General features: G+C 41.6%; 1 protein-coding gene across 5 annotated transcripts in view; it reads left to right on the forward strand.

Moving 5' to 3' along the window:
• Window positions 1-18,875, forward strand: part of CTDSPL (CTD small phosphatase like) — an 84,963-nt gene extending 66,088 nt beyond the window's left edge. For 3 of the 5 annotated variants that reach the window (XM_017828653.1, XM_017828654.1, XM_017828655.1), the window contains 4 exons: window positions 6,195-6,287; window positions 7,956-8,141; window positions 10,015-10,136; window positions 18,691-18,875. In XM_017828653.1, the coding sequence (XP_017684142.1) occupies window positions 6,195-6,287; window positions 7,956-8,141; window positions 10,015-10,136; window positions 18,691-18,865 (576 nt within the window). In that variant the 3' untranslated portion in view covers window positions 18,866-18,875. Of the gene's footprint in view, window positions 1-6,194; window positions 6,288-7,955; window positions 8,142-10,014; window positions 16,566-18,690 lie in introns of those variants that run through there. The other 2 variants (XM_017828656.1, XM_017828658.1) reach the window with 1 other exon arrangement.
• Window positions 18,876-19,857: the final 982 nt, after the last annotated feature.

The raw sequence follows: 19,857 nt of genomic DNA on the forward strand, positions 1-19,857 counted from the left end.
TTTTTATATGTATTATTTTTACTTGGACGGAGAGTTTTTTATTTTAATCTCGGACTAATTGATGGATCGTAAAGTTCATAGTTTCATTTAATTTCCTCTTATGAAAACTACCCATGTAATTGTCACTCTTAAAATAATTACTAAATATCAGTCAGTGGACAGAAACATGCTTTAAAGTAATAGTTGCTTTGTCAGTTTTTACACTGTGCCTGTTTCATGTAGAAAAACTCAATATCTAGGTTACTTACAGCTGTAACATTCAGCAGAGCTGATGCTTAAAACACTAAGTGATGTTTTGGGAGATTTGTGATACTGTCAATCCTGATTTGATGTGGGCTTTAGTTGTGTTTGGTGCTGTAAAACAGACATTTTCTCTCCTAAAACTTTGTAGAATGCTTTTGAAAGTGAATTTTTGAGTGGCTTAGAATTCTCATCACTTAGCTTGTCAAGGTGATATATTTACATTTTGAAACAAATCTCAGGAAAAGACTATCTGGGCTTTGCAGTCAAGCACTTCAAAAGCCAGTTGCTTTTCCATTCCCTGCTGCAAACTCTCAGATTATTCACCAAACATAATGCAGTTTGGCACTTGAAGTGACTCCATGTGGGGGAAAAGAGAAAACAGCAACAGAAAAACCCCCAAACAAACAAAAACCCCACAACTGGCCAGAGGGAGTGGATTTGTGCATCTCCTTCTCCTTGACAGAGAAGATCAAGTGAAATGAGTCTCTGACTGTGCTTTGCTGGAGACTTCCTGCATAATTTTCAAGGAAATTGCTTAATCCCTTTTGTATTTCCAGTTTTTAATCTCTTAAAATATTCAGTTCTTAATCTTTAAAATAGGTAAATACCTCAGTCACATTTGGGTGGTCAAAATGAAGTTAATTGTAAGGAATTTGTGGTTCTTGAAATAAAGGTAATTTACATGGCACACTGAACAAGCAAAGTTTGTGTTTGTAACATCTCTGTAGGCAAAGTAACGTTCTGTCATTCAGTAATCTTTTTTTTTCTTTTTACACTGTGACAAACTAAAGGGCAAAAAGGGATATTCTGGCTGAGTCTGTGCATTAACACAGGCTGTGGAGCTTTGACAACCTGTTCCCGCCTCAAACCTGTAATTCTTCAGTCACTTAGAGCATAAACATGAGCAATTTTTGTTATTTCTCAGAATTTGTCATCTGGGTAATGCTCGTCCATTTTCTTAACCAGTTCATACACTCAAAGATTAATCATTGACCTTGGGAAATACTTCCACTTGTGTAAAACACTGCAGGATACGTGAGATGTTGTGGAACCATCCTGTCCACAGTGCATATCCCTACCTGCTTTACCAGTAAGCCTGGTACCTTATCAGGCACGAGATGGTCTGCCAGGTTATTGTCATCATTGAACTCTGCCTTGGAGACAAAACCCCAAGGAAAACAAACAGACCATTTCAGAAGTGCCCATCCAGGGAGAAATTTGAAATAATGTGAGATTGGTCGGGTCTCGTGCACCAAAAACACGAGTTGTGGCAAATTCGGTTGCCGTGCACTTGAAAGAGTTTTGAGATTTGCATACCCAACAAGTTTTTTCATGGTAGATGCTGTGTTTTTTGCTGTTCAACAGAGGTATTCAAAAAAAAAATACTGTCTTTGGTTTGGGGAGTTTGTTTTCCCTTACATAATTTATAATCCAAAGGTCAGAAAAACTCTTTTTTTTTTTTATATAGGGAGGATAATTCATCATCTTAAAGGGTGCTCGGGTAAACGAGCTTCCCAGATTAAAAAATAGCTTTTCTGAACACCCCTTTTCCCTCTCCCATCTTTCTTACTCTGGCCTGAATTCCCTTATCTTTGGGAAGGATTTGTCATTTGATTTTAGAAGGAAATAAATCACGTGTGGAAACACCTCCCTTTCTTTCTGTTGTGGGCCTTTAGATGCCTGCAGAGACTGTGCCCATCTGAGGGCAGCTGGAATTCCAGGAGAAGAATCCCACGCTTTGTGTTGGGAATGATGGCACGGACACAGCAGGGCAGTTCTGATGTGGGCTGACCCTCTCTGGCCAGTTCTCTCATTTCACTCTGGTTCTCTGGATAAAAGGAAACCAAAGCTGGTCTCCCACTCTACCAAATTATAAGGAATAAACTGTGGGAAGTTCAGTGAAATGTGCTGCAACTGAGAGGAGGCTTATTGAGGGTGGAAGTAGTGGCTGGGGAAAGATGTTCAGCCTTGATGTAACTTCTGCCTTTGGAGCTGCTTCCCACTGAACAAGTGCAGAGTGACCAAAGCCCCCAGATCAGAAACTGCACGTTAAATGTACCTTTAATCCCCAGTAAGGGAAGATTTTTAGGGTATAGTTGTCCTTTTGTCTTTTATCCAAATGACTTGCAGTGCCTTTGTGCCTTGCTGTCAGTGTCAAAGTGTAAAAGGAGGCAGCCAGGAGGAGTTTGATTTGGTGTTACTTGGAATTTCATTCTTAAATTTAATTTGTTGAGTAAAACTAGTTTTTAGTGTTCGGTTTTTTAATTTCAGTTAACAATTGCTTGTTTTAGTTGTTGAAAGCTAAAGAAACGTTTGGCCTGTGTACTTTGAGTGTAATGTACAAAATGTTTTTTAATAGAGTGTGGGGAAAACGCTGTTTGTATAATAAACTTCCTTTCTGTAAAGCACAAAATCCATGGATTTCCTTATGGAAGGCTGTGGCCTGGTTCAAGTAATCCAGGATAGGCTGTATCCATTCTAACTGGCCTATTCTTGGTTACTTGCACTGGGAGACAACCACAACTGTGTGACCCAGCACGAGGAGGCTCAAGGACGTGTGTTGTTTTCTGCTCAGAAGATGCACCAGCCCATGGAACGGGAGATCACGGGAGTTGGAGTTGTCCTGGGCAGATTTTTTGGTCATTACTTGGTAGATTTTGTTATTGTAAGGCAGGTTTTGGAAGTCAATTCTTTGTGTCCCATTTAATTGATCAAAATGGAGCTGGGTTTCTTCTCTGGTTTCACAAATACTGAGTCTCTCTGGGTTAAGACTGCTTTGAGGTATAGAAAATTTATGTGGAAATACAAAATCCTTGGGAACAATTAAAGATAATTACTTGTGTTCTGCCATTAGCAGCTGTAAGAATCCTGTGAAAACATGCCTACTGCCTGATTTGTGCTTAACATGTTGAGAGTAGGGTTCATTTTAAATAATAAAAAGAAGACTGTATTCCTCCAAATTCTTGCTGTGATAAGGAAGAAATTAGTTAACACACAATACACAAAAAAATTGGAGGGATATATTTTTTTTTAATGCCCTAAAGACAGTATATAAATCTCAGAAAAATGCCAGGAGCCAGTTAGTCTAGAGACTTAAACTGAAGCCATCAGGCAACAGAAGAAAAAGCCAAGCCACAAATAACCAGGCAGCATTGAGATTCAAGTCCAGCCACTAACAAAGTAAAGGGGGAAAAAATTCCAAATGAGGAGGAAGAGGAGAAAAGAGCTGCACTGTCAGCTGAAGAAAGCTTTTTATGTGAAGTAAACCAAAGAGATTTTGTAGCCCAGGATACCAGTACACTTGGAGTTGCTTCCAGGGGCTAAGTAGGACTTCCCAAAGAAAACTTGAAGGGGAATCACTATCCAAAGTATTAAAGATATGTTGTTCTGCCAAAGGAAAAAAAATAAGTGTTGTTAAAAAAAAAAGGGGGAGGGGGAGGAATTAAGGCCTTTTACAGAGGGAAATAATTAAAGTTTATTGAGACTTCATCCTAAGAGATGACATTTATTATTGATCAGGCATTTAACATGGGAAGCAAATCTGTTGGCCAGATCCCAGCAGGGAAGATTTAAGGCAAAAGAGCAAGTAACTCAAGTAGTGGAGGTTGTGGGTGCCCTTTGGTGGAGCAGGAGGTCTAAAGTGCAGAAGGGGGATAGCACAACTTAAAATGCTGTGTATTTACAGCTAAACACTGAGGAGGTGCAGCATTAGGAGACCTGCAAATAGCCAGAAGAGCACTTCCTGCAAGGACTTGCCTGCAAATACAGCACAAGCCTGTGGTTTGGGAGCTCTTGGGCTGCAGCTCCGGGGTTGATTTACTGTGTGCTCTCCTTATGGAGGAGGTGGGTTATGTTGCAAGCAGCAAAGTTCATATCCTTGGCAGGGAGTTTGTAATTACATTCCAAGTGGAAATACTTCGCCAACACGGGCATAGATAGGGATGGAGAGCAAAGAGGAGTCTTCTTTTGCTGTGGCTGAAAACACTGGGCTTTAGAAGGGAAATGAATGTTAAAATTCCAGCACTAACTATCTAGTTAAGACTCTGGGGTGCCCCTTTTGTGCCCTCAAAAATATAATTTAAGGCTAAAGAATTAAAAACTTCATTATTAAGGAGTAACTTGGATCCTGCTATCTTTCTTCTTACAACTGGGAAGATGGATAGTCTCTGGGTGCCCAAAAGCAGGGGGACTGCAGCTTTCTTTTTATCTGTGTCTTTAAAAAATTCAGAGATAGAATTTAGAGAGGAAATACTACAGAACAACTTTGTTTAGTAAGAATTAATGAAAAATTAATTGCATTGTTATAGGGGAGGAAACTACTTGGTTTGTGTCTGGTGGAATACAGGAAACATTGCTGTAATTACCTGGAAAGAGTGGTGTTGAAGTACATCTGTTAACTGTCTTTAATCCATAAAATGTCACATTTATTTGATGGGTGAGGTGCTGCTGTCATTGTTTAAAAAAACGTATATGGGTTATAAATTGTTATCTGTATCAAACTTTGAATTTAATGTTTATGAGGCCAGAAATAGTTTAGATAAATTTCATAGGAATAACTTAAAGAAGGTCAGGGCTTCCTGGTATGATCTGTATGCTACATAAGGTGGAAGAGTAACTAACATTTCTGATTTAGTCACTGAGGTGCAGCTCCATCGTATATGTTGTTAATAAAACTTTGCTTTCAGATTGAGGTTTTCGGTTTCCAATTACACACTTTTTTTCTTTTACTGGAGGCTTTAATTGTTACACTTCAGTTCAAGCTGCTGTTTCTGTATTTTTTTTCTCCTTCAGGCCTTTTCTCTGGGTATCTCCATTTTTTTACCTCTTATTAATAGGAAGCTAGTAAAACACATAAAGTTAATCTAGTTTTACATGTCAAGGAAGGAAATTCCTGAAATTTCAGTCAGTTCTATGCCAGACTTCTCCACTTGAAATTTCCAGTATTGAGGATTATTTGCCAAACAAAGAAGATAAAATGCTGCCAGTGTTTTCTCTCAAACTTCTAATCTAACTGCAAACAAGATAGATAAATATTTTTTAAGCAGACTCCCCTCTTCAGCTTCCCAGTATGTTGTGAGCTACTTCCAAGCTTTCTGAGCAGCAGTTATCTTATCTTGGTATTTTCTCTGAATGCAAAATCATCTTGCTTGCTCTGGAAAGAGAGGCAGGGAGGCCCTAATATCTGCTAATCAGGTTGTTGACATTAGGCAGCCAAGCTGCCTGTGTGGATGTCAGTGCAAAAAGGCAGTACAGCATTGCTGAGAGGATCTCTCTCAAGAGGAGAGAGATCTTGAGTATTTGCCATCTTTAGGGCTAGCTCCTCGTAGAAGATGCTGCAGACTTTGTTTTGAAAACAGCATTTTTAGACATTCTGCGTGGTGCTGGGAAGGCTTTCGGTGAACAAAGCTCCCTGCAGAGCTGGATGACTGATAACTCTCCATGGTGAGATATGGTACTTAGCACCTGGAATTTAAAAAAATGAGAGAATTAGCCACAGAGAGAAAACAGCTCCCTGTTGTGCAGTTCCTGTCATCACAGAGTTTTCATCGAATTTATTCCCTCTCTAAAGCTCTTCAGCACCGAAGGCACCAGCACCAAAACGGTTTTTTGGTTGAGAGACACGAATCCTCGTTCCTTGAGAAGGCCTCCTGTCTCTCTTTGCCTTTAATGAGATTTTTGCAGAAGCATCACTCCAGATGATGCACAGTGTTTGCAATGGCATAATCAGCATGGGGCTTGGCAGCCTGTGCGTGCCAATCTCTCATTATTGGATCTCTACTTTTATCTTGTGCACTTCTTTTTTTATTTTCAGCATCTCGTTTGAACTGCTTCCCTGTTAACTTTTTTGTTTCTTCAAGTGTTAGGATTGCAGGAGTGGTTTGGTTTGGTTGGTTTTTTTTTTTTTAATTTTCCTTGAGCACCATCTGACCTGAATGTCATTATCATTCCAGGTTTATGTTTTGAAACGACCACATGTGGATGAGTTTCTTCAGAGGATGGGAGAGCTCTTTGAATGTGTACTCTTCACAGCCAGTCTAGCCAAGGTTTGTTCCTCTCCTCATCTCATTAACCTTTTCAGTGCTGGTCAGTGGACTTTTTGGTTGGGTTTTCTATGGATAATGATTTCCACAGTTTGGTACTATCTTAATTTTTCCCCTTCTTTTCTGCTTCTTTGTCTGACAGTGTGTACTTTGTCTACTAGTGTGTGGGTAAGTGTTTCCATGGTAACACCATCACATATGGGCTCGTCTCATAATGTAGCCTCCATGCATTGCTCATGATGCCAATATGAAAGGCTCACAAGTTACCATGGTTATAGTGAGAAATTAGAACAAATAGCGTGCGAGTAAAGCAGCACATTAAAGCTGGGCACGAAATAAAACACACCGAATTAAACGCCATCCACACGATCGACCAGTGACTCAGAAATTTGCTGAAAATTGGGAACACGTCTTTTTTTTTTTTGTTGTTGTTTTTTTTTTGTTCTGTCAAGGTGCAATTGCAAATCTGGAGTTGGAAAATGAGACGTTTTTTTGCAAAGCCTGAAACGTCAGCAGGAATATTTTGTGCCCTCTGGTCTGCAGTAGCGGTAGTAGCTCGTAGGTAGTTTTGTGGTAGATGTTACAGTAGTGGACTGATCTTAAAATTCTTCACCTTCAGTGTACTGTATTTGTGGTGTCTTGTTTGTAAAGTTATATTGGTTATTTCTAAATAATGCTCTAGCATGGCAAGCTTTTAGTGCAACCTAGTGATGGTAGAAGGGGGCAGGACCCTGATCTGTAATGCCTTCCTACCAGAGGATTCTACCCTGAATTCTCATTACCCTGTTCTGTTCAGTTGTGTTGTAAAAATCCTAAATACTGCAACAATTTCGTACTGAAGTAAGGTGTCTGTTAATTTTTCATAGTCAGAAGATGATTGATTTCAACATCAATTTTTTTTCTCAGTTTAAAATACAGAAAGAAATATAGCAAAATGGTAACTCCTGCCCTGCAATAATAAGTTACAACTACCTCTTTCAAGTGTGTGGTTATTCACGTTTTGGTTTATTTGGATACTTTTTCTTGGTCAGTTTATATCAGTTGTTGGATTCTAAGCTGTGCCTCACCTCAAGTATCATCTTATGTATGAAATGAGAGTTTCTCTAGTATTGTGGTATTTTTCCTAATAACATCTTTGTCTGATCCTCTGTGGCCCAGTTTTGCAATTTGGTAACCTTAAGAGTCTTACTGACCCAGTCACTCCAAGGGCATCACTTGGAAAAGCCACATCAGGCTCAGATGTGTTCCTTGCAGTTTATATATAGAGGCACATGGAAACAAATCAGCTGTGGAAATGCTTCCTATGGATTTTCTGTTAGCACTGGCTGGTTTTACAGTAATGTTAGTTGAGATCTCTGGATCCATCAACCTCTGGAAAACTCTTACAGTAACTGTAAGTTGGCCCTAAGAATAAAACCTAATCAATAAATCACAGAAAACATCAGAGTGCAAGTTAGCCTTCTGCAGAAAGATAATTGTCCTACTTTTGCATTATCTCTTTATTAATCACTTCAGGTTTGCGGGCAAGTAAGTTAATTAACGAGGAGCAGGGAAGAAAACGGAGAAAGGGCATTTTGTCTGAAATTATTTCCTGTCCCTCCTTCGCCTGGCTCTGTGAACCAGCCTTATCTGTATGCTGCTAACTCCATGTTTCTGACTTCTATTTTTAAGTATGCAGACCCAGTGGCCGACTTACTGGATCGCTGGGGTGTGTTCAGGGCAAGGCTCTTTAGAGAATCCTGTGTTTTCCACCGAGGAAATTATGTGAAGGATCTGAGTCGACTGGGACGTGAGCTGAGTAAAGTTATTATAGTAGATAATTCTCCTGCATCTTACATCTTCCATCCTGAAAATGCAGTAAGTATTCGAAGTACTCAAGTGTGCCTTTATTTTTCTGTTCCTTGCCCAGACCTTCTGATTCAGAAAATAACTTTTCAGAACCCTGCCTTGTATTAGTTTCTGTATTTTCTTAGGCTGCAGGTAGCTTCTGGGATTCACTGCCAAGTGGTGAAGGACTTGGGCAAACTGATCTTGACAGCATGTCATAACCATAGCTGCTCGTGTGCTTTCAGCTTTGGCTTGTGGCATGAAGTCCAACAGTTCTGAGAAATACCAGGTGGTGTGGAACCTGAGGAACTAACTTAGCTCTAAAAACCAAAGCTGCCCTGCAGCACAGCTTTTGTTCTTTGCAGTGGTGATTACAGACAGAATGGTTTGCTTGAACAGCTTCTTGTACTCCCATCTTTTTTCATCGTGGGAATGAAAATATTTATTAGGCAAGAGAATGAATGTTCTATTGGTTGCTGTCTGAAATCTGTGTTTGCGGGTAAGGGAAAGAAAAAAAGTCAGGATCCTGTTGTGTTGTTATGGTTCTCCTTCCAAGTGTTTTCTTGATAACTCCCTTCATAATTAGAAATGTTAGCCAACAAATTCATCAGGTTTTAGGAACAAGGATAAAAGACAGGCAGCATTAGTACTTCAGGGGAGAGTAATTAGGAGCAGTGTGCGTTGTCACTGTGTGTTTGGTGGCTCCAGGAGCTCGGATGGAATGGTCTGGCACTTGCTCCCTCCATTGCTACAGAGGCTCACAGCTGCTTGGTAGCTGCCAGGATAGAAGCTGGAACTCCCTTACATCTACTGACTTTTAAACAACCAGGCTGTGCAGTGCCTTCTTTGATGTTTTTAGCCTGTCGCCTTTGTGAATTGTTAAAATCAGTGTAGAAAAATTTTTATCAGGACCACTGTTTTCCATGGTCCTGCCTCTCTGGAATAGCATTTTTTTTTTTTAACATGAGCTGTTTATCTTGCAGCAGGCAGCTTTTAAGTTCAGATCCTAAAACTGTGATGCCTCAAGTGATGTGGTGAAAACATTTCTCTAGTTGGTGCCACACGTGGTTTAAAGTTGCCATTTATAATAACCAGGAGCTGAAGCTCTAAATTTATGTTCATGATTAAAATCAAAAACCTGATCCAGATCATCGTTTGGTATCTCGGAAATCAGTGCCAAGAAAATAATTGAGCTGTAGAAATTTGGGAGATAAAGTTAAGGGCCTTGTCAGAGTGGTTTAATCATGTATAGAAAAGTGCTGCTAGCGAACTGATACTCGAGTCTCTGCAGAAACCAGAGCTTGTAACAAGATCCAAGATAGTCTTTAAAAGACCTCAGTGCACTTCCATAGTGAAGATACACATCCAGCCCACATATTTAAGAAGGGTTGTTACATGCATTATTTTCTGAACCTGTTCTCGAGGTCTGATATTTTAATCTGAGCTCTGTTCTGTACTCGCTGTTAAATATTTCCTCCAAACCCCTCGCCAGAAGGGGTTGTTGCTGCATTCCTCTGTCTGGTGACTCACACTGATAATTCTTAGAGGGGGAAAAAAAAAAAAAAAAGACTTGCCTGTAAATAAACTGTCAGTGCAGCTTTATAACCTGTGTCTGCCTTCCAGTCTGTTCTGGAATGTTAAGGAGGCAGAGCGAGTCGAGCTGCCCAGCGTGGGCTCACGTAGGTGACCTGGACATGCAGGTGAAGGTCAGCTGTCCTGCAGTTGGCGTTGGGGTTGGGTGCTAGAAAACATGGGCTTGAACCCGGTGCTCCACCTGGAATGCTAATGATTAGCAATTTGCCTTATTGCGATGATGAGTGTTACAGGACACCCACGCAGGCAAAACTCACGTGTCCTTCACATCATGAAGCCCTCTCAGTGTTTGTTGGTTGCTTTGTTTCAGGTGCCTGTGCAGTCCTGGTTTGATGACATGACAGACACAGAGCTGCTAGATCTTATTCCTTTCTTTGAAGGACTAAGCAAAGAGGAAGAAGTTTACAGTATGCTTCATAAACTCTGCAACAGGTAGCCCTTAACTTTGACTGACTTCTGCTACTAGATTGCAGTTGCTAGAGACTGTCTCCATCTTTTTCAGCTCTTTCAAATGTAAGCTTTGGGGAGGTCACCCCTGTCAGAAGTGCTACTCTTGATCTTCCTGTTACATTGGACACGAAGGACAATCATGAGTGATGCTCTTAAGCCTTCAGAAGCCTGACTCCTAAGGTCATGTGTTCAGACTACTTTTTTAAAGGAAAAAAAAAAAAGAAGCTATTTTAAGTGGGACTCTTTTAATTAATTTCATAAATGGACATCTTTTACTGGATCAGCTTTTCTTAAAACATGCCAAAAAAAAAAAGAAGCTTGTATTTCAGCAGTTGAATTTCTCTCCCTTTCTTCCCCTCCCACTATGCAGACAATTTTACCCCCCTGCTTAGAGCAGTTGACCTGACTCTGAATTTTTTCTTACAGAATGAAGTGCCTTTTTGAATGTTATTTTAAGATAAAAAAAATTCATTTTTGTATAAGACGTATTTCCAGACATCTTTTAGTCTTGTATTGTCTAAATGCTTTAAAAGGAAAAAGGAAAAAAATTTTATAGAGCACTGTAATATATAACAAAGGAAAAAAGTTGAAACCAAGATGCTGGGTTCCTGTCTCCACAGTGACATTTAAGTTGCATCACACTTTGCCACGCTCGGAAGGTTCGGGCGTTTCGTGGGAGGGGTGAATTGGGTTCATTACATGGTTGTTTCACCGATGATGATTTCGGGCACAGTTTGGAACATATCTGCAGTTGTTCTGAGTGTCAGGGAATGATGGAATGGAGAAAACAAGGTGGCTGATAGACCTAAAGCACCTTCTCTTGTAGACAGATGAAATTCTGTTGTCTCTGCTTACGCACAACTGCCATGCCTCTCGATTTTCGGAAAACCATTATCTTGGGAGAACGGGGAGGAGGAGATCTATTTATTAGTTTAAGATTCTTTTCTTAAAACAGCCCGTCTGGGTAAGCTGGATCTGTGTTGAGCTGTTTGGAGTACTTTTTTCTTTTAATTGCTGCTACTGTATACTCACCAAATGGAGTTGACCATCGGCTGTTATACTGTTTTTGCCACTGTGCCTGTGCTATGAAACATTTTCTGTAAGCTGCAAACTTGGGCAATAAATAAAATGCAGGCTTCATAACCCACCCCCATGGATTAATCCAATGGTATCTGAAATACCAGAGAACTCAGTTAAAGGTGACCTGTAAAGGGCATTTTTTTAAATTTTTTATTTTTTTTTCAATTGGGGTGAAGCCCTCTCCTTTTGTTGGTATATAAAAATGCAAAAAAGCATTTTGCTCACATCTCTGATTTGTATTTCTTTTTCCCCCAAGCTGTAAGGTACAGATTGGGAGCTGTATCGAGCTTTGCTAGAAGGGCACAAGTTACTAGCCTAGACTAAAATGGCTCCTCTGGCTTTGGAGTTGAGTTAGACTCATCTCTGAGTCTGAGAACCTGCTTAGCATCTTCTGCAGTGTCAGAGGTGCTTTTTCAGTTGAATAACTTTTAAACATTTTAAGCCTTTGAAGAAAAGGCACGCCTCTTCTTTCTTACTTTTTCTCCCCCCTTTCCAGCGTCACCTTTTAATTATCCTCCACCCCAGAAATCTGCAAACATAAAAAAGTGCAGCTGTGTTTGGCTGTCATCAGAGAAGACTAAATGGACTATTCGGTGCTTCTGATTAGCCTCGTGCTAAATTCTGAATTGCAGATCCCCTTTGCCTTTTCTGTTTCTTTCGAAAAGTCTCGAAGACTTGAGGGGGAAAAAAAACCAAAAAAAAGACAAAAAACAACTTTTTTGCAATGGACTTGGCTTGTGATCCTCGTCTAAAATCATTGGTGAAGCAGCTTAACAACGTTCATAGAAGGGCAGGCAGTGAGTAGGTTGTAGGTACAGTATAAAAGTGAGCAGCTGTGCTCCAGCTGTGGCTGCACCCAGGGGTGTTGGAGGCAGTCCCGTCACACTCTGTGTGAGTCTGTAATGGCATCACCGTTTTGTTTCTTACCAGCTGGCATTACCTTAGTACTGTACAATTCCGTGCCACAACGAAAGACAAAACCGTCAAATCTAAAATTTAAAAAAAAACAAAACAAAAAAAAAATCAAAAAAAAAAAGCGCCTACTTTGTTTGAAAAAAAATCGGGGGGGAAAAAAAAAAAGAGAGACGTATGGATTCTGGTTAGTCCATTAACGTTCCCTTTCGGTTTCAGATTGTTTAATTTTGTATTTGACTTCAGAGTAACGAAAACCCCTTAAGCTGCCAAAAAAAAAAAAAAAAAAAAAGAAAGAAAGAAAAAGTTGTTCTCTGAGCAGTATTTTTTCAACTGCGTTTTGCGGCTTCTGGGCTTCAAATGCAGTTTGCAGGGAAGTATTCAGGTTGTAGTTAGTCGTGCAGGTATGAGAGGAATGGCTGAAAAAAAAACAAAAAAACAAACTCAAAGACTTTCTCGAAAGCATTAGACCAAACAGACAATAAATAACCCACCGTGGTGACCTGTTGTACGTGAGACAAACCATGCCATCCGTTTGCATCTCTGAAAGCAGCGATTTCATGAACCAGTTGCCTTAAGTCTGTGAATGAATGTTGACTATTAAAAGTGTCTTGTATTGTTCTAAAATCCACATAGAACGGGCAACTGAACTTCTGCACCAGCTTCTGCAGGAAGGGTTCTGATGATGTTCTGTACAAACCGTACTTAACACTGTATTATTTTGGCTCTTGAAATCCACAAATTTTAAAAAAAAAAACAAACAAAAAACCAACCCAAATTATTTTAATAAGTTAGTTTTAGTAAAGCATTAAAATAACATTTTGTGACAAAGGCAAAAAACTTAGCCACAGCTTTGATCTCTTAATATTAAGAGTATTTTCTGTAAGTTTTGAGTAATTTAGTAATTTTTTTATTTTTTAACCCACTTGGAGTGCTCTGCAATCAGGTTTGGACTCCCCTGTGTATTCAGATTGGACCAGAGGGATCAAACTGTCCTAGTTGGTTATTTTGACACTTATCATCGTACTTGAAATTTCAAGTGTTGAGTTTTGCGTGGATATACATACGCTCTATATTTAGTTTCTAGATTGTAACAAAGCAATATAGTTCTGTCCATACAGTCAGATAATGGAATGTCTGTAAAATTTGCAATACGGGTATTTGATTGTATTTTAAATACAAGAGTTTAAAAACTAAAATAGGAAAAAAAAAAAAAACTTGTTTCCTAAATCTCTTGCATATTTTGAAGTGCAGTTAGTGCATGCAGGTCACCAGGGCTGTTATAAACCCTGGCTTTCAATTTTATTATTTCTGGATATTATAGAAGTTATTAAAAAGTCTTTTCCAGTTGGTCATCCTGTTCAGCTAAAGAGATGCTGCCTGGCCTGAAGTTCTGTTGTCCTTTTTATGTCGGGTTAAAAACGGTTTTTTGCCTGTATAGGTATTTTTGAATTAAGCTGTAAGGCAGAATTGCCTTAGATTCTTTAAATTCAGCTGAGGTGTTAACGATTAAATTGCCATTTGTAAACTAGGGCTGTGCGCAGAGTCCTTGTTAAGGACCACCAGGAAGCGTGGCAGGCTTGGAATGGGAGATGGTAGCAAAATGTACAATATTGCTGTGTTCATTTAGGTAGCTTTGGAAGAGTAATTTGTCTCTTTGTTTTGCCCTTTTGATCTTTATTATTAAACAGCGAAGTTCTACATGGAGGAAGCTCAACATCTGGAGACATTTGGTTGTCAGTGTACGCAAATCACTTTCTTACAGCATGATTTTGATTAGACTGGTTGGGGACAATAAAGTATCTAAATGACACTGGTGTGTGCTGTATGTTGCAGCTTTTGAAATTTCAGTGTATCAAAAAAAAAAAAAAGTAAAGTAATTATATAAGTTCTGGAGACGTAAATCCTCTGTTTTACAGGTTGTTTTTAACCTAAATAAACCACAGTACCGCACAGCCCTATTTGTAAAACAGAAACAAGTTTGTGCCTCTGATTTCCAAGGTGCTGTGATGTTTTGCCTTTGTGGGGCGAGGAGGGGGCAGGTGAGACTGGCGTGGGGCAATTGCTTCAGAATCTCTGGGTAACTATGCAAAACCAGCTGTCAGTTTTCTGTTTCCCATGGTATTGTAAAATCCCAGCTGACTCTCTTTTATTTCTTGTTAAAGGTCTATTGGGAACTCCTTAACGGAGGAGTAAGCAATGGAAATGTTTCTTTCTTTCTTTTTTTCCTTCTTCTTTTTTTTTTTCTTATGATGGAGCTGTTTACACTTTGATGCAATGAACAATCCAGCAATACTTGAGAAACACTACAGACGCCATATGAGTGTTTGCAGGAGAGAGAAGTGTTGTCAATCAGGTATTGAATGGTTTCTTTACTGTCACAAATAAAAAATTTTAACAATATAGTTACTTGTGCATGTAATACTTCTCTGGGAAAAAGAAATTCTGCACTTCTTCAGCAAAAGGCACTGCCCTAATTTGTCAGGGACATTATTCCTGCTAGTGCACATCCATGTTAAATCATAAAATCATCCATCTATGTCCAACCCTCTTTCCCCTCTCCTCTTTTTAAGTCGTGTGCAGGACTCCTCAGTGCCTGCCCTGGCACCTGCTTGTGCAAACAGAGCTGATGAACTACTGTTGAACTCTGCTAAATAAATTGGTGGCGACTCCTGCAGATGTTCCAGCTATTTAGATCTCTTGGATGAGATCATACAATAATTTGTTCAAGTCTCAAAGCTGTGTGACTTCTTTTGAAGGGCTTACTTCAGCTACTTGAATAGCTGTTCTTAACATCACTGCCATATCCACATGAATATCTGAATAAAACACTTTATTTGGTTGGAAAATCTATTTTGGGACTTTTTATCTGACACAATAAGACTTAGGCAGAGCCTTCCTTTCTAGGAAAAGGCACATATTATTGACGCTTTATGAGCAGAAAACCTCAGGCCTGTTGGAATAAGCAGCTGGCTCAAGATAGCACACTAGTTGCAATTAAAAATGTTTTTTAGTTAGTCCTGTGATCAGTTGGAATGACTAGACTGCCTTTACTTTGTACTGGTGAGTCAGGGGGTTAATTTCTAAAAATTTTTTTTTTTAGGTTTGTTTTTGGGGGGATTTGTTTAGGGGATTTTTTTTTTTTTAGTTTTACCAGTCTCCTTAGCTGCTACTTAGGATAAAGATGCCTTTCTTTTTTTTTCACTCAGTAAAACAAGTGTCTCAAAATTCATAAAACAGCTCATTTATAGCAGTGAGAAAGATCCTTGTTCTGTCCTGACTGATTAAAACCGAGCACACCCTAATCTATGTACTTAAACACCTTCCCATGTTTTTCCCCCATTTCATTGTGTTTTTGACTCAGAAGGAAGGCCAACCACTCTGAAATCCCCTGCAGGATGGGATAGGGCCTCTTCCAGGTGGGCTGCACTCCAGGGGATCCTGCAGTCTCCAGCAGTTTTCCTGGCAAGCCACCCTCGCCATCCAGACTTCCCCTCAGCCCAGCTACCCTGGCAGGAGACCAGGCAAAGCTCTCCTGGACTCCTCTGGTTCCACTGGAGCTACTGGTACATAAATGATCTGTAGGTAATATATTGGTTTGGACAGGTTGGCAGACTCACACTTGGGAAGCTTCCAGGAGTGTTTTGTTGGGAAGGAGCTGTGCTGAGGAGCCGGGTTCTCCGTAATTGGCCGATACCACTTAACGGGCATTTCTGAAGCCCGGGACACACGCAGATGGGTTTGACTCCATAGGGCAGGTCTCTGCATCGGCAGTTACACACTTTCCCAGGTTCAAAAGCAATTAGAAGGGTTAGATTTGGTCATTGCTTGGATCAGCAGCATTACTGGGTTTGGGAGGCACTGGCCATGTCTGTGTCCCCTGGGCCTCGGTGGACCCGTCGTAGCTCCCACCGCTCTTCTCTGCGCACCCGACAGCCTTTAATTTTGGAACAGCCCCTTTGCTTGAGGGATGTAAACACACTTGATCAGGATGGAAATTGCAGGAAAACGCTGGACAAAGAAAGGCAGCGCAGCTGGCACCCGCCAGCCTTGGCCATCGTCTCGGGCTGGACTCCAGCAAGGACAAGGCTGCTGCTGCTCGAAGGCGAACGGAGGAGTCACCGCTCAGCCAGAAACACGTCACCCCCTCGCAGAACCTCTGTTCTCCCAGATAACGAGGGTTGATCGTTTTGTCCCTACAAACGCGATGTCACCGCCTCAGAATTCCCGGCGTTTCAATAAATGTTGCACTCCAAGGCTCGGAGGAGTTGCTGGCTTGACAATGGGTTGTTTTCTTTTGTCCGATTTTAATGAGCTTTTGTGATGAAAACCAAATTTCCTTACGGTGTAACCTTGTGATTTTATTTTTTTTTTCCACGCTTTGATTCAGTTTGACAATAAACTGTCTGTGTTATTTTTTTCATCCTCTTCATGTCTGATAATGCACATAGTTGAGGGCTGCTCCCAGGAATCCCCCTCTGTGCCCACATGCCATTCTCCATGGGGGAAATACTGGGAGGGGGAAGCAAAGGCTTCAGAGAATCAGGCCAGAGAGTTCTCCCCATTCCATTCCTCTCACAGCTCTTTGGACTTGCTGGGCTTTAATAAAGATGAAAGCCCTGACTGCTGAGCATGAAGGGCTCCTTCCCCTAGCAGCATATTTGGCAGGTGGGTTCAGTTCTTGGTTAACCTGCTGAAGTTTGAATAAAGCCATCTTGCTGCTTCCAGAGCCACTAAAGCCTGTACATAAGTGGGAGCTGAGAAAGCAGAAAGATCTGGATTCTGGGAGGGGATAAGGAAGTGGGAGAAAACTGTTGGGCACTGGTGGGGTTTCCTGTACAACCCCCTGTCAGCTCCTGTGTGCAGCACCCCTGAAGCAGTGGGTTGGTTCCTCACCTGCCTGTCCTGGGTTTGTAGGGATAAATGGGGCCTGAGAACGGATCAGGAGGCACATCCCTGCCTTCCTTCCAGGCTGCAGTGGCATCTGCCTCCATAACTTTGGCAGTGCCTGTTGTGAGTGCTGATCCATCCGTGGTGGTGGTGAGCTGGTGACCTGACACTGGTTTTGGGTCAACCACTCTGTGGGCAAACAACATTGATTCCCTAAGGGATCGGGAGGAACTGGGGGAGCCGCCTTGTGCTTGAGTTGGATTGGTTCAGGGTGCTCCTGGGAAGCAGCTTTTCATCTGGCACATGTCCCCGAGTTAGGTCTGCATGGAAGGGGCATGCTGAAGAAGCTGGGTGTAAGTTAAGCATTTACTGGAAGACAAACCCACAGAAATACAAAAGTCTGATGTTTTCATCTGTGTTTTTAACAGGATATGCCTTTAGGATTTTTTCCTAGTCTCTGCCAAATCTCCTGGTTACTTTGTGCTGTACCCTAAGAGGTTGAGAACCACTGTGGGGTTTTTTATGCATCTGAAATGCTCAGGCACAAAGTCTGATGTCTTGGGCCATTTTGTTCTTTCACAAGCAAATGCATTTAGAAGAAGAGAGGAAGCTTTTTGTCAAGACATGAGCCTGTTTAATCACAGAATTATAGAATCATTTAGGTTGGAAGGGACTTACTGCTGACTTGGGCCAGGTGCTGTGTAGGAGTAGGGCTGAGACTGAGCACATACAGGTCTTGCCCTTGGCTTTGCATCACGGGGCTGTAGCTCTGTGACCCTTAATATTCCTTTTAATATTTTCTCTAAATAGTGAGCAGAGCCTTGATTTCATTGGAATCCTCTGTAACACATCTTAGTAAGGCAGGTAGAGCAGGTTCAGATGAATAATCACCCACTGGCCTGATCTCTAATCTGCTGGATAGATCTTGAAATAATAACTGGAGGGGTCAGGCAAATATTTGGAATGATGATGGCTGTGGTTGGAAAATGGTTGTACTGTTGGCACCTTGGGGAGAGGGATGAGCAGGCAGGAAGGAGTGGAGCTGGGGGAGGTCTGGAGGGGGCTTTGTGGCTCTGAACTGTGGTGGGCCAAGCCGTGGCATGGTCTGGCAGTGGGTGCACTTGGCTTTGATGCATCCATGATCCAAGTTTTGGGAAAAAAAGGAGGGTTTTAAAGGCTCGGGCCATGCAGGGCTCTGTCACACCACGAGATGGTGCAGCTGTGCAGCGCTGGCTTTTAAAGGCACCGTAGAGGATTTTTAAAAGGCATTATCTCGAGTAAAAGCATCACCACAACTTCGAATATCTGAATCCCCTGCCAAGGTTGCACTCCTCAGGTCCACGGAAAACATCTTCCTTCAGGTAAAAATCCTTCAGAGGCAATTTCTTCATTTGCCCAATGAGTGCTGAGTTTAGCTTTGCAAAAGGAACCTGTGGCCCCTCACCTGAATACAGGTAAGTATTCGTGATAATTTTAGTCTCTTGATTATTTTTTCTTGCGCAGAAACGTGTGATCAGCACATGAAAAATAAAGAGGAAAATCAGCATTTCTCAAATAGTTGAGTTCTAAATTACATCCTTATGCCTTCCCTAGTGTGGTAAACCTTGTTTTCCTCCAAAAGCTCTGCTGCTCACCTTTTCTTCTCTTTCTAAAGCAACATCGTTTTAAACTGGGATTTGGCTGAAGTACATCAGGAGGACTGTGGACAAATGTTGAGTCTCCAGGCGGGGCAGGAAGAGAAAGAAGAAAGCAGTGTGGTGCCAAGCTGGCAGGTGTGTAACAAGGCACCTCTCCCTGTGCCAATTCCGCTTCCCTGCCGCGTGTGCTGAACCGTGTGAGACCTGGGCCAGAGCACGGGGGTGAGGGGAGGGTCAAGGCTGGACCAGAAGGGCTGCATCCACCAGGGAATGGACCACACCTGCAGGGCTGCTCCTCCCTGTTAGTGAGGGCATGGTCTGGTTTCACGTGCCCAACATGCTCCTGTTTTCTGAAGTGTTTTTCCAACCCGCCACCTCCCTTTGCTGCCCATCCCCTTGGCCTTCTGCTCCCTCTCACTGGAGGCACCTGCCCTGTGAGGAAAGACTGAAGGAGTCAGGTCCCTTTTTCCTGGGAAGAGAAGGCTCAGGCAGGACCTCATCACAGCCGCAAAGTACAGAGGCTCCCTCTTCACACGGAGTCATGTGGAAAACAACAGGGAACAGGTACAAGTAGCACCAGAAGAGGTTTTCACTTGGCACAAGACAGAAATTTTTTACAGTGAGAACAGTCAGTCATGGAAACAACTTCCCCAGGGATGTGGTGGAGTCCCCATCACTGGAGGATTTCAAGATGCAACTGGATAGAGCAATGGATAACCTCATCCAGCTCCTTTCCTGTGACAGGTTGGACCAGGCGAACTTTCAAGATCTCTTCCAACCTGGGCTATTCTTTGATTCTACGATTCCCGTGTATCTTTTTCCACCTCCTGGCTTGCTGTCCCCAGGAATGGGGTGACCAGCTGTCCTGGTAAAGGAGGAGGGCTCTGCAGCGTCATCCAGCCTTGGACAGGCTATTTCCTTGTGCCTCAGATGTTCTCCCCTCTTTTGCCCCTTCTTTTAGAAGAACGAACAGATTTCCCTGCATGTTGATTGTTTTACTCCTACAAGTGCAAAACATCTGGATTGGAGGTGACACTAAACCCCTTGCAATCCTACTCCTCGTTAGTTGTGGGGAGCAAAACTGCTCTTCTCACTCAGAATATTTTTACTTTGCACATGTTGCCATTTTTATTTTAAGCATTTTCCATTTGATTAGCAAAGCAGTGTGACTAGAAGGGAAGATG

The sequence above is a fragment of the Lepidothrix coronata genome, unplaced genomic scaffold (assembly GCF_001604755.1).
Source record: "Lepidothrix coronata isolate B3197 unplaced genomic scaffold, Lepidothrix_coronata-1.0 Scaffold151, whole genome shotgun sequence".
Classification (NCBI taxonomy): domain Eukaryota; kingdom Metazoa; phylum Chordata; class Aves; order Passeriformes; family Pipridae; genus Lepidothrix; species Lepidothrix coronata.